The 15,172-nt window shown below is 38.8% G+C and overlaps 1 protein-coding gene across 2 annotated transcripts in view; it reads right to left on the bottom strand.

Moving 5' to 3' along the window:
• STK39 (serine threonine kinase 39) overlaps positions 1-15,172 on the bottom strand; it is a 317,449-nt gene that overhangs the window by 52,013 nt on the left and 250,264 nt on the right. For both annotated transcript variants that reach the window (XM_010858933.1, XM_010858932.1), the window contains exons 15-16: positions 14,348-14,400; positions 9,829-9,897 (exon numbers count right to left, since the gene is read on the bottom strand). In XM_010858933.1, the coding sequence (XP_010857235.1) occupies positions 9,829-9,897; positions 14,348-14,400 (122 nt within the window). The remainder of the gene's footprint in view (positions 1-9,828; positions 9,898-14,347; positions 14,401-15,172) is intronic.

The following is a 15,172-nucleotide window of genomic DNA, read 5'->3' as shown; positions in this document are numbered from 1 at the left end:
ACTCCAGCAAATTTGGAAAACTCAGCAGTGGCCACAGGACTGGAAAAGGTCAGTTTTCATTCCAATCCCAAAGAAAGGCAATGCCAAAGAATGCTCAAACTGCACAATTGCACTAATCTCACACGCTAGTAAAGTAATGCTCAAAATTCTCCAAGCCAGGCTTCAGCAATACATGAACCGTGAACTTCCAGATGTTCAAGCTGGTTTTAGAACAGGCAGAGGAGCCAGAGATGAAACTGCCAACATCCGCTGGATCATGGAAAAAGCAAGAGAGTTCCAGAGAAACATCTATTTCTGCTTTATTGACTATGCCAAAGCCTTTGACTGTGTGGATCACAATAAACTGTGGAAAATTCTGAAAGAGATGGGAATACCAGACCACCTGACCTGTCTCTTGAGAAACCTATATGCAGGTCAGGAAGCAACAGTTAGAACTGGACATGGAACAACAGATTGTTTTCAAACAGGAAAAGGAGAATGTCAAGGCTGTATATTGTCACCCTGCTTATTAACTTATATGCAGAGTACATCATGAGAAACGCTGGGCTGGAAGAAGCACAAGCTGGAATCAAGATTGCCGGGAGAAATATCAATCACCTCAGATATGCAGATGACACCACCCTTATGGCAGAAAGTGAAGAGGAACTAAAAAGCCTCTTGATGAAAGTGAAAGAGGAGAGTGAAAAAGTTGGCTTACAGCTCAAAATTCAGAAAACTAAGATCATGGCATCTGGTCCCATCACTTCACGGGAAATAGATGGGGAAACAGTGGAAACAGTGGCTGGCTTTATTTTTGGGGGCTCCAAAATCACTGCAGATGGTGATTGCAGCCATGAAATTAAAAGACTCTTACTCCATGGAAGCAAAGTTATGACCAACCTAGATAGCATATTCAAAAGCAGAGATTACTTTGCCAACAAAGGTCTGTCTAGTTAAGGCTATGGTTTTTCCAGTGGTCATGTATGGATGTGAAAGTTGGAGTGTGAAGAAAGCCAAGCGCTAAAGAACTGATGCTTTTGAACTGTGGTGTTGAAGAAGACTCTTGAGAGTCCCTTGGACTGCAAGGAGATCCAACCAGTCCATCCTAAATGAGATCAGTCCTGGGTGTTCTTTGGAAGGAATGATGCTAAAGCTGAAACTCCAATATTTTGGCCACCTCGTGTGAAGAGTTGACTCATTTGAAAAGACCTTGATGCTGGGAGGGATTGAGGGCAGGAAGAGAAGGGGATGACAGAGGATGAGATGGCTTGATGGCATCACCGACTGGATGCACATGAGTTTGGGTGAACTCTGGGAGTTGGTGATGGACAGGGAGGCCTGGCGTGCTGCGATTCATGGGGTCGCAAAGACTGGGCCAGGACTGAGCAACCGAACTGAACTGAACTATGACCCTTGATAGTATCAAAACAAACAACCCACTCAAAAAATGGGCCAAAGACCTGAAGAGACATTTCTCTAAAGAGGACACACAGATAGCCGATAGTCACATGAAAAGATGTTTAACATCACTAGTTATTAGATAAATGCAAATCAGAACTACAATGAAATATCACCTCATACTGGTCAGAATGGCTAGCATCAAAATATCTACAAACAACAAACGCTGGAGAGGATGTGGAGAGAAGGGAACCCTCCTATACTGTTGGTGAGAATGTAAATTGATGCACCCACTATGGAGAACAGTATGGAGGTTCCTTAAAAAACTAAAAATAGAGCTACCATATGACCCTGCAATCCCACTCCTGGGTTTATATCCAGAAAAAAACAGGGCCCCAAAAGATACATGCAACCCAATGTTCACAGCAGCACTGTTTACAATAGTGTGTGTGTGTGTATATATATATACATATATATATATACACACACACATATATACGACATCTTTATCCATTCCTCTGTTGATGGACATTTAGGTTGTTTCCATGTCTTGACTATTGTAAACACACACAGAGATATACACACAATGGAATATTACTCAGCCATTAAAAAGAATGAAATAAGGCCATTTGCAGCAACATGGATGGACCTGGAATGTCATACTGAGTGAAGTCAGTCAGACAGAGGAGAAACATCACATGACATCCCTTATATGTGGAATCTAAAAAGAAATAATACAAATAAACTTACGAAACTGAGACTCACAGACTTAGAAAATGAACTCATGGTTGCCAGTGGGAAAGGGATAGTTAAGGACTTTGGGAAGGTCATGTACACACTGTGATTTCTAAAATGGATAACCAACAAAAACCTATCATAGAGGACATGAATTCTGCTCAATGGTATGTGCCAGCCTGGATGGGAGCAGGCTTTGGGGAAGAATGGATACATGTTATATATATGACTGAGTCCCTTCATCAGCTATACCCCAATACAAAATGTTTTTGGTGTTAAAAAACAAAAATTTTTTAAAAACTAAATTTAAAAAATCAATCATGGTGAATTATTCTTCAGTTTTGAGAGGGTGCCATAATATTTATATTGCCCAGGTCATCAATTCATGAACAACTCCAGTGTTAAATTTCCCAAATGGAATTAAATGTATTGATTTATACAGAAGTATATTTAAATGCCTATGTGTGGCAAGCATAGTAGAGATTAAAAAAAAAAAACAACCACCCACACCCCCACCCCCAGAAAAACAGGCATTGCTGTAAAGGTGCACTCAACCTCCACACAAAGAGAAAGTAGGCTCTGGGAGTACAGTAGGATGAAAGTCATGTGTCGTTAAAGGTAAAAACCATTCTCTGGGGTTTCTGGCGAGGAAAAGCTGTCTTTCAGATTTCATTAGGGAGGAGGTGAGCATCAGAGAAGGCTTCGTGGAGGTGGCATTCACAGTGACTCTTAAAGGGCAGACAGGTTTTTGGGGAAGTCTTTTCTTTTTAATTGGAAGATAACTGCTTTACAATGTTGCATGTATGTGTGTGCACATCCCCTCCCTCTTGAGCAACCCCCATATCCCATCCATCCAGGTGGTCACAGAGTGCCAGGCTGGGCTCCCGTGTTATACAGCAGCTTCCCATTAGCTATCTATTTTACACACGGTAAGGCAGACAGGTTTTGAACAGGATTCTCCATGTGCAGCAAAAGAGCATGCCAAGGACATGCACAGAATGTCCAAAAGTGCACTGAGAGACCTTATGAGAATGTATATAGCTAATATTAGCTTCCACTGAGTCCTAACTAGTCAGCTAGGCTCAAAATCTCTCAAAGGAAAATTGTATAAATAAATGCAGAAACACATCTCCCTTCTCAGGAAACAGAAATGCCAACATTTGGTTCTCAACCCCACTTAAAGCGGAAAAAAAAAATAGACATATATTGTTACAAAGCGAGGAAACGGTGGTATTAAAAACCCAGCAAAGAGCTGTCAGTGGGCACTTTCCCAAAAGGCAGCTGCCAAGCGCTTCACTCACTGTCACACCCTGGATGCTACATTAGGCCTTGCAGATCGAACGTCAGGAGCAGGAGTGGCTGGGCAGCAAAGGTTAACTGGCCAGCTGAACGTACGCATCAGTGTTCCTTCTATTGCTGAGGTCCTAACACTTATCCAAGAAAGACTCAAAAATACCATGTATCACAAGACCTGAAGAGGATTCAGAACTTTTGCTGTCTTTGGTACATATGAGTTTGTTTATGTGTTTTCTCCCCTTTGCTTCTGTTGCTGACAAAACTTCCAATGGACCATTTCTGAGCTAGGAAGCTAAGGAAAACCTTCTCAGCTGTCTCACTGGAGGTCCATCTTTGAAACAACTGTGTTGGGTACTGAGATCTGGTTTATTTCCACTTGTCAGCCATGCCAGTCAGGAAAGAGAAGCAAATTCATACACGCATCTTGTCTTGCATCTTGCAAAGTTAACTCATATTTTTAAACCAACATCCACCCAAAGCCTTGTCAATCTCAGTTCTGATGTACACCAAGTCTAAGCGTACTTTGTTTCCTGCCTAAGGTAGTGCTGCACTGAAGCCCAACTGAAGTGAATTCATGATTTCAGACCATAAACACTGCATTTAAGTTTTGCTCTGCTTCTGCGTGACAGCAATCACTCTCTGTCACTACACTGGTCCCTCAGTCTAAATTCTGCTTTGTGATGGTTCGTACACTAAAGACAGATTACCCTGAAGCTGGGTACTGAAGATTTTTTTGTAACATTATGTTCACTACATTATAGTAAAAGTCGTAACATTCACTGCTCCATAACATACACTATTGCTTTTATTCAGATTTTTATATTGCCCTAAGCATTTACTCTGATTCAAGAGGAAATTCTGATAGGGAAAAAAGATTTTAAAAACTATTTAAATGTTAGCTGTTTTATATTATGGAAACTGAAAAAAATACACATTCAAAATATCACTCAAACCTCTATATGCCAATGTTCTACATTGAACTGGACTATATTTTAGTACAACCTTTTTGTCAAGGGACTATATTTCATATTTGTAAAATGCTACTTGATTTCTGTACTCTTGAAAGTAAGATTCTTAAAATAGTAGAATCCCATATAGCCTTCTTTAGAAAGTGTTATGAGATATTTGTATATTTTAAGGTGGTATATGTTTATCTCTAGCGGTTAACTATATAAATGTAGAGTTTGGGGAACTGGAAACATAGCATTTAATAAAACAAAAATCCTGGCCTTCAAAAAACTTATGCTCAAGGGAAGATCCTATATAGTTAAAAATAAATAAATAAATGAAATACAGCCAATTAGATGGGGAGAGATTAGGAAAAGTACTTTAAGGATGGGGGTAGAGAGTTGGGGACAGGTTGGAATTCTAAATAGGCCGGTCAGGGAAGGCCCCTTTGAGAGGCAGCATTTAAGCACTAGGAGATACCCAGGTGAACCTGGGGAATGAGCATCCTGGCCGAGGGCAGAGCAAGTACAAAAGCCAGCGTGGCTGGGGTGAAACGGGGAGGAGAGGCAGTCACAGAGAGGGAAGACGTCTGAGAAATGACAGGGGACAGATCATACAGAGGATTGTAAGCCGTTGAGATATGGGATGGAAAGCTATTACAGAGTTTTATTTAAAGCATTAATGTGATATGGCTTACATTTTTTTTATTGAGATGTAATTCACATATCATAAAACTCACCCTTTGAAAGGGCACAATTCAGTGGTTTTTAGTATAGTCACAAGGTTGTGCAACCACTTCTAACTCCAGAACATTTTCATCACTGCAAAAAGAAGCCCTCGACCCCTAAGCAGTCACTCCCCTTTCCCATGCCCCTCTCCAGCTCTGGCAACCACGATCTACTTTCTCTATGGATTTGCATACTGTAGTCATTTCATATATATGGAATCATAATGTGTGTGGCCTTTTGTATCTGACTTACTTTTTACATGGATCTCTCTGGCTGCTGTGACGAGAACATGCTGAAAGGAGGCAAAGTCAGAAGCAGGGAGACCAGTGAAGAGATGAATGCAGTAATTCAACTGAGAGATGAAAAGAGTCTGAAATAGGATGGGAGGTGAGATGGTAAATAACGGCTGGATCTCGAGTCATTTAGACAGGCTGGATATCGAGAATGAGAAAAAGAAAAGGAAAAGACAACTCTGGTTTTTGTCTCCATTCTAAAAAGATGGGGCTGACACCTACCTAGGGGGCAAGGCCTCTGCGGGTTGCAGACCGAGAGGAAACCACAGGGGCATGTTTTTGGAGATGTTAATTAAATCTGGGATGGTAATGAGCCTTCTGTGTCAAGATGCCACAGAGAGAGATGAATATGAGTCTGGAATTCAAAGGACACATCTGGGCTAGAGACAGAAATGTGGGAGTTTGAGAGTGGGAGACGTTAATATCATAAACTAGATGACATCATCAAGGATGTGAGTGACTAGAGAAAAGTGAAGAAATACAGTGAACGAGCCTATGGACATGTCAATATTCATAGGTCAGAGAGATGAAAAGGAATGAACATAAAAGACTAAGAAGAAAACACAAAAAAGGTGAGAAGACCAAGAGAGAAAAGAGTCTTAAACATCAAATGAAACCACTTATCATGGTGGAGGGCATTGTCCACTCTGCCCAATCCTGCTGACAGATCACTGAGAATTAGCCACTGGATTTAGGAACCTGTCAGGTGGTCATTCACAGTCCATGGATTTTCTCTTCCTCCATCTTGTTCACTCCACTCCAGCCATATCTACCTTTGCATTTCCCATTTCATCTGCTAGGTGTATGCTTTCCCCAGATACGGCTCTGAACTAGTCTGAGTGGAGTGAGGAAGTTACAAGTCTGACTGGAGTGGTTTCAAGAGACAGTGGTAGAAAAAGAAGTGAAGTCAGCAGCAATTCTTTTGAGAAGTTTAATTGTAAGGGGATGAAGAGAAACAGCTGAAATGGGAGGTGGAGTAAAAAAGCTTTAAAATGGGAGACATAAAGATATGTTCGTGTGCTGGTGGGACAAATCAGTAGAAAGGGAAGAAAATTATGCCAGAAGGAACACAGAACGGCTGAGATAGGGGACAGACTTAAACACATATCACCTGCTCATCAAATAATCAACATTTAAAACATAAACCATCTACTCATACAAGAAAAACAAATAAGGGCAAGTTATTTTTTTCCAGAGACACAGAAACCACTTAAAGTTATCTGGATCCATTCTTCAAGGCTAAAGATGTTGGATTAACTGTATACACAGGGTCAGATTCAAGCTTAGGCTCTAGGCTTGGAGTCACAGGATCCAAGTTCAAGGACCATGATAAGTTACAGTATCCCAGAAACTTCTTTTGACCTCCCTCTTTTGTTCATAAAATACTTATTAAAAGCAGCAAGTCCTTTCTACCTTGTATAATTGATACAATGATCAAATGAAAAACGTAGACATTGTCACCCTTAGGTGTGCTGTCCCTGTGAGGGATGTTCAGTGCTACTAGACGAGGAACAACTGCACACCCCTGAGTCTCACTCCAACACTCCACACTCCAGTTCCAAGAAGGGGAAAAGGCAAAATGAAAAACTGGGGGAAGAATAAATAAAGCATCAAAAAGTAGAAGCTTTCTGGTTATATATTTAAACCACACTCAATAAGCTGGACATGCATTATGCCTTAATTTCCACTTTTTAAAAAAAACTCAATGACCAAAAATCCTCTGGTTTAGATTCAGCTGAGCCTGGGGCAAAAAAAACAAAACAAAACAAAAGAAGTACACTAAATTTGACTGTAGATCTGAAGCAAGATCATGCTTAAATAAAGATGTGACTTAATACCTCCCATGAATCTCTTTTATTCTCCACACTACCTGCCACCTACCAAGTGAAAGTGAAAGTGAAAGTGTTAGCTGCTCAGCGGTATCCGACTCTTTGTGACCCCATGGACTGTAGCTCTCCAGGCTCCTCTGTTCATGGAATTTTCCAGGCAGGAACACTGGAGTGGGTTGCCATTTCCTTCTCCATGGGATCTTCCCGACCCAAGGATTGAACCCACATCTCCTGCATTGCAGGCAGACTCTTTACCATCTGAGCCATCCACCTGCCAAGATCATGTTAAATAAAAGGACTATGTGCTCCTCGACTTTTTGTCAAATAGATACTAGCAGGTGTCTTGATTAATTTTTATCTGTTAATTAATTTTTAATTCTGCCTGCTTTGTATATGGACCATAGCTCTCTTTAAGGAAGATATTCTTTACAGGGTATCTTGATCTAGCCATTAATTTTTCTCTTAATTCTTTAGTGTGAACTAAAACACAAAGGTGTGTGCTCATTTTTTCAAATGAGAAAAATCTACCTTTATCAAAGAATGATTAACATGAAGAATTCTGATATGGAATTTACAATAAATGCCAAAGTTGAACTGACCTTATTGCTCAGCTCCCCCTCACATTTGATCAGAAACTAAAGAACTCAGCTAGCCATGGGACCTCACAAGGCTTTAAAGTGTATGAAAGACAGAATATATGAGAAAATACACACACACACACCCCTCTATGTATGTGTGCACATATATATCTTCTTTAAAATATGTCTATATAATCATATACACCACTTGGCAGAGGAGTCAGAGTTTCCTTGTGGGGACTTCCTTGATGGTCTCGTGATTAAGAATCCACCTGGCAATGCAGAGGATGCGGATTTGGTCCTGGTCTGACAATTAAGATCCCATATGCCACGGAGCAACTAAGCCCATGCTCTATCTACAGAGCCTGCGTGCTCCAGGGTCTGTGCACCCCAACTGGAGAGCCTGGGTACTGCAATTTCTGAAGCCGGCACACCGCAACTAGAGAATCTCTGCACCACAAAGAAAGACCCTGCATGATGCAAGAAAGACATCAAGTGATGCAACTGAGACCTGATGTAGCCAAATAAATATTTTTTAAAAACAGCTTCTTTGCAAAATCAATGTGTACACTTCCTGTATAATTAAGAGGAATAAGAGCTTACTTTTTTCTAATTACAAAGATAACTTTGTATCTTTACATTTATGAATACTTGTATAACAGTAACTTAGATACTGATTCTCTAGTCAGAATTTCAACATCTCACTAAAATCCCTATGACTCTTTTTTACATAAAACAACTCATTTTGTAATGATGTAAATTACAGAGATTCTAGGAACAAATTATTCTGATGGGTAAGTGTATCTACCTCAAGCTCCAACTTAGTGACACACTCCAGCATTACTGAGGAAGAAATTATTTTAAGTAAGTGATTTTTTGGAATTAGCTTTTATCAGTATAGTTGCTTTCCAATGCTGCGTTAGTTTCTAGCTGTATAGCAAAGTGAAGCAAAGTATAAAGCATTTCATACTTAAAAAAATAAAGTGATTTTTCTTTAAGTTAAAACCTATCACTTAAGGGGCCCAAGTCATTTCAAGAACTGGTTTTGATTTGACTTTAAAGAAAGTTTTATCATAATACTATTATAGTATTATAATTATATAATTAAAAATATAATGAATATAATGTCATAATTAACACTGTTAAAATATTAACTCATCTCAATTACTTAGGGTCATCATTATAAATATGCAATAATAAGCTACATTATAAGATCTTCATAAATTCAGAATTTGTTGCAGAATATGGATCCCTTCACCCTCACCCCAGGTAGATGCAGGCTACACTTTTTCTTAGATGACACCGTCTGCCTCTTACAGCTTTTCTGCCTTCCCTGCCTTGGCAGGAAGCCAGCAGTCATTTCTTGCTCCTATTAGTGTGTCTGTAGCTAGCAGGCTCCCCAATTTTCACGCAGCTTTTTCTTGATTCTAAAAAGTAGCAGTAGTAGAAAAAGCCACAGTCTCAAAGTGTGGTGGTTCTGCCATAGCCCAGCTGCAGGCCCTCGACAAACCACTGAATCACTTTAGGAATTTGTTTCCTTATTCACACAATGAAAGAACTGGACTGAATGATGGTTAAGTTTCATCCAACCTTGAAACTTCATAATGAATGAATTTTTCTAAGAGCTAGGAAGTCCACCACCTAAGTTTATTAGAACTGTGTCCAAACAAAGAATAGAGAAACTCAGAGAAAGGACCGCAGAAGTTTCCACACTTCTGTGTATGGAATTTACAGTATCTTGGGCTTGCTAGGTCATGGACTTTTCGGTTTTCTAGGTTCTTTGGTTTATCTCCAGTAAGTGAGGTTTTGCATTGGATAAATCATGTCTGGACAAATGGGACAGAATTATATTAAGTGCCTTTGGAACAGAAAATTAAATATGACTCTTAAATATACTTCTTTCACATAAAAGATAGGAATTGAAGAAATTTTCAGAAATTCACAGAATAAATTATTCCCTTCTGAAAACTTTTGTTTCTAAGTGCAGTTCCATTTGATATATAAACAAAATGCATGACACTACATGCATTAAAAAATGACTCACCTATAACTACATCATGCCCATCAACCAAGCCGGCAGAGAAGAGCTCCTGAGAAACGCCGTCTGCAGTATCTGCCCAAATGTGAAATGAAGGTGGATCAGAAACCACACAATAAAAATTAACAATCTAGTACAATGTAAAATATATATACTTTTCATTTAGAAAAATCATTCATGTGTATTTCAACAATTCAGGTTCTATCAGGAGGAAAAATCAGAAGCAATGTGAAATACATTTGCCACATACAATTTGCATCCTGTCTTTGTTCAAAAGAGGTTCTACAAAATCACTGCTTCATTTTTGGTGAGCCAAGAAATTTTTGCCTTTTGTCTACTACCTGAATTAGTCCTCAAATGCACCTCTAGAAGTTAGCTCATAACTGGTCCCTATGACAATGCGTTTCTTTCTTGCCAAGGTTAATTCCAGCCACCATCAATCCTTTCCTATCATTAGTAGCTACTGAGTTATAATTTATGGCAAAGGTTGAAGAGGTAGCATTTGATACAACCTTATGTTTGGTACAAACAGCCTGTGAGCTTGTTGGACTATTAAGATGAGCTATTTAAATGAATGCTATTAAGAAAATCCTTTAACATGACATTGATCATTCGATAGCAAAAGACTCATTCTCTTAGAAAATGTGGTTGAATAAAAGAATGTAGCCTCTCAATGATAATTGACAGGCGTTAGCAATCTCATAAAGATGAGATTGAACAGGCTGTAGCAAGTGAATATAACAGAAATTACTTAATTGAGAGGTTATCGTGAACATGACAATAGTGAGAAGTCTGTTTGAAGACTTTGTAAAGGGAAACTGATAAACTGCCACGTGCTCAAAGAACCATTATGAACCTTGATGTTTTCACAAGGGAGATTGCATGCTCTCCATGGCAGCCTGATATTATTACAAATACACAGTACTAGAGTTAGATAAGAAGAAACTGGGAAAGTACAGCTCCTGAATCAAGTAACCACCTAAGCTGAACTACAGTTTGCTATGCCAAAGGCTGCCTTCATCACAAAATGGGTTTCAAATATGATGACTATGTAAGTGGGCTTAGTGTGTGTTGTGTGTTTAAGTGTGTACTCATACTCAACATGAGCACATAGCTGAAGGTACAATTACCTTTCATAGCGGGCTTTAATATGTTTAGCCTGGTGTCCGACTCATAGTAATTACTCAGCACATGGTAACTGTGATGATAACGAGGCAACCAGAGACCATTTGAAATGCACCTTCTTTCTCTCTCTCATACATGGCTCAATTTTCCAAACTGCCAACAAGACTTTGAGAGTTGATGTATATTCTTTGTACTTTCAGAGAAACTGTGGTATTCTATCACTTTACTCATCCGATGAAATGAAATCAAAGAAGGAAATGGAAAAGAAAAACACAGGAATCTTACTAAAAAATGAAATTCCATTTAAGGTGGGCTTATCTTGGACCTTGTCCTCACTATTAGAAGTACAAGAAACACCTTACAAAATTCTCTCAGAGATAAAACAATCTCAAAGCATGAACCTTGATGTTGTTTAGTTGCTAAGTTGTATCCGACTCTTTGCTATCCTATGGACTGTAGCCTGCCAGGCTCCCTTGTCCATGTGATTTCCTGGCAAGAATACTGGAGTGGGTTGCCATGTCCTTCTCCACGGGATCTTCCTGACCCAGGGATCAAACCCATGGCTCCTACATTGGCAGGCAGACTCTTTATTGCTGGGAAGCCAGCAATATTTATTCTATCACCAGGGAAGCCCACAGCATGAACCTAGGACAGCATAACAAAAGGCTCTAGTCTGAATATGATGTGCTTTATAAAGTCAGCTAGAATATTCAGCCTCAATCTCCATCTTCCTGGAAGCCACTAGAAACTTCAGGAAAAGCAGCATATTGAATTAAAGTGCCTGCCTCATAGACACCAGGCATACAGTAGGTAGTGGTTACATGCTACTATCTGTTAAAGCAACTGGATGTGATACCACCATCTCTAAAGTTACCAATCAGATCTTACACTTCAGTAAGGAGCTATAATCAAAGAAGTCAGATGAGAATGGAATAATCAAACAAAGCCACATTAAGGGCTAGCACTAAAGCAGTACTGAAGCAAAGAACATTCCCAAATCATTAAAGTGTGTGGCATCTCTGACTATTTTCAGGACTGTTGGGTACCAAATGAGTCATATCAAAATAGCACATGGGTAGTGCTCGTTGGTCAAAAATGGAAATGTCCCTGGTTTGTGTGTGTGTGCCATTCAGCAGTTATTTTTCATGCATGTTAAGTAATATGTCAGTAACAGTTTAGAACAAAAACTTGAGGTAACTGATAACTTATTTTTCATTAAGCTAACAGTCCTGATGCATAAACAATCATAAATGATCATGTATGCTCTGCTTTCTAGACCATTACAGCAACATAATAAACACAAAGGGTTTGCCCTCAAATGAGGACAGAATATTTGATATGTTCACTTTATATATTCAATATATATATTCAATGCCATGTGTATTTACGTGTGTATATAGCAGAGACATAGTACATGTGGTATGCATGCACAGATGGAGTGCAAACAACATCTGAAATGCTTGACAGCATCAGTAATCACACAAGTACAGTGATTCAACTGTGGTGTTTCTGAAACTATTAATAACAGGCTGTGCTCACTGCCCAGGGAGGGCCAGCTATCATCGGGAAGTCAGCACTGTGGTCTCTGTCTGGGCAACAAAAGCAGAGACTGAATCTAACCGTGGCAAACGAGGCTGCCAAAGCCAGCACAAAGGGCCAGGTCATGCAGATAGGGCTGTCTTATCCCCAGCAATCCTCAACTCAGAAATTCATTTCTTTGTTTCCTTTGAAAAAAATTGATTTTTATTGCCACTGTCAATCTTAAACAATCAGATGAAAAAAAATACTGTTAAAATAAGAATCTGTTCTTTCTATTTACTACACTTGAAACTCTTATTATATAATTGTTAGATTTTATCACAGAATTGGCTAGTCAACATTTTTATGACGAAATAGCTTTTAGATAACAGCAACCGGCAACAGTTCAATTTCACAGACTGACTCTAAGCTGTCAAAGATTGCCCCCAGAAAGAAAGATCAGTTAGGAAACCTACTATGTTTTTTTGTAAAAAGATATGTTGAATTTAAATACATTAGAAATCATGATGATGATGATGATTATTTTGACTACACAGCACAGCATGCAGGGATCTTAGTTCCCCAACCAGGGACTGAACTTGTGTCTTCTGCACTGGAAGCACAGAGTCTTAACCACCGGACCACCAGGGAGGTCCTCTGGAAATCCTGAAATCTTTGTGCTTACAGGAGACTAGAGATCGGGGCCACTGAGTCCATAACCACCTATGGCCCAGGAACATATTTTGTTTGGTGGGCAGGGTTTGTTCAAAACTGAACTGGAATGTACTTAGAACTCTCTGGTTCCCACAATTCACTTTGGCTCCTGTAAGCATTTGAGTTTGTGTCCTCTTACAGGTGGTAACAGCAAGGAGATCAAGCCATTAACTGACTGACCAGCTATCAAGTCAGGAAAGTTTCAGGTTTTCAAAATTTTAGCACATAGAATTTCAACTTATTTAATCAAGTCAAATTCGACATGGCGTTCTAATACATAAAATAATTACAGCGTGTTATATGTTCAAATGTATGAGATTAATGAAATATCAAGGCTATTTTCATGTAAAAGTCTGAAACCAGAGGTCAAGGACAGTACAGTCATAGCATTAGCACCTGATTTTCACTTCTTTAGACTGTTCTGGTTATGAACTAAAGAGTGGAAATAGCAATTTTGTTTAACAACTAGTGTTGTGATCTCTAAAGCCTGAATCCATTAGTTAACCAAAATGACTTGGGATTCTCCTGCGTACCAGGTGCTTGCCAGGTGCTAGAGACACCTAGAAACAGGACATGGTTCGATGACTTCCATGCATCCTAGCACTAAAAGAGCAACCAGTCTAGCCCTGACGCTATTTTAGTAACTACTCAAAATACTAAAATTACATTCTGCTGCCAGACTGGCATTGTTCCTACCAAGCCTCCTAGTGGTGCCTGTAGCAAGCAGCAGCCCAGACACTGCTCAACACAGGCTTTGTATAATCAGAATGGACAACAGAGAGGCCAAGTATGCTACCTTTTGGTCTGATGTCATGGTTTGTTGCTCAATCATAATTAGGATTGCTATGCGCATCTCATCACACCCATCATAATGTCCTTTAGGCCCTGCATCACCATGCCAGCACTTCTTTTCACGCTTGAGCTAATAGATTTAATTTATAAGTGTGTGTATTCTGTGCAGCACGTGTCATTAGAATTCATACAATCAGTAGTAGGTTTGGTTTGGATTCTCTGCAATTACTACAAATCCTTCCTTTCTTCCTTCCTTCCTTCCCTCCTCTATTGTTAGAGAATGCATTTTTGAATACCAAATTATAACCACATGCTTATAATCAATTTCTGAAATGCTCTCTGTAGCAATAAAATAATAATTTCAATTGAAACTTACCTCTTCCTGGAGTAAACTCAAATCGTATGTCATTAAGTTCCTTCCTGGAGTTTCTGAAATACATAACATATAGCATATTAAACTCTAATGAAGCAGAGTTTACCCAAAATAAATGTATTGCAATTTTTATAAGATGCTACTGACACACAGATAGCATTTAACAGTTTTAGGGTTACCTCTAATACTTCTTTAACTAGAAGAGGCAGTTGTGACAATAACAAAGGAAAGTCTTTGTTGAATTGATTGAATTTACCTTATACAAACATGATTATATCACAAAATTCTAAAAATAAATGTTCCTTTTATAAAATCTACACTAGATCAGTAACCTTAAATTTAATTCTATAATTAAAATTTTCAGGAGCTTTTAGTCTAGCAAAATAATATTCAATACAGTTTTCATATTTTCCTTGGAAAATACCATTTTATCAAATTATTTTTAAAAGTGAAACAAAGGGGATAGTCTTAGAGGTAATTTCATGACAGCACTATACACTAAACCATCCAACAAACAGCTGGAATAAGGTGTGTAGTTTCCTTTTAAAAATTTTATCTAAATAGACAGGACCTGTGAATGTTGCAAAATTGCCCACTGAATATACAAAATTTGAGAACAATTTTAAATGACTACATAAAAGTAAAACAGACACATATATGTACATGCAACCAAAAAGCTAAATGACACTGAGGAAATATGGAACAAGTAAATATCTAAGATATGAGTTTCCCAGAAACAGATTAATAGAGAACAAACTTATGATAACCATGCAGGAATGGTAGTTGGGAAGTTTGGGATTGAAATGTACACAACTGCTATATTAAAAT

Source organism: Bison bison, unplaced genomic scaffold (assembly GCF_000754665.1).
Source record: "Bison bison bison isolate TAMUID 2011002044 unplaced genomic scaffold, Bison_UMD1.0 scf7180017864452, whole genome shotgun sequence".
Lineage (NCBI taxonomy): Eukaryota > Metazoa > Chordata > Mammalia > Artiodactyla > Bovidae > Bison > Bison bison.
This window is presented reverse-complemented; position numbering and strand designations above follow the sequence as displayed.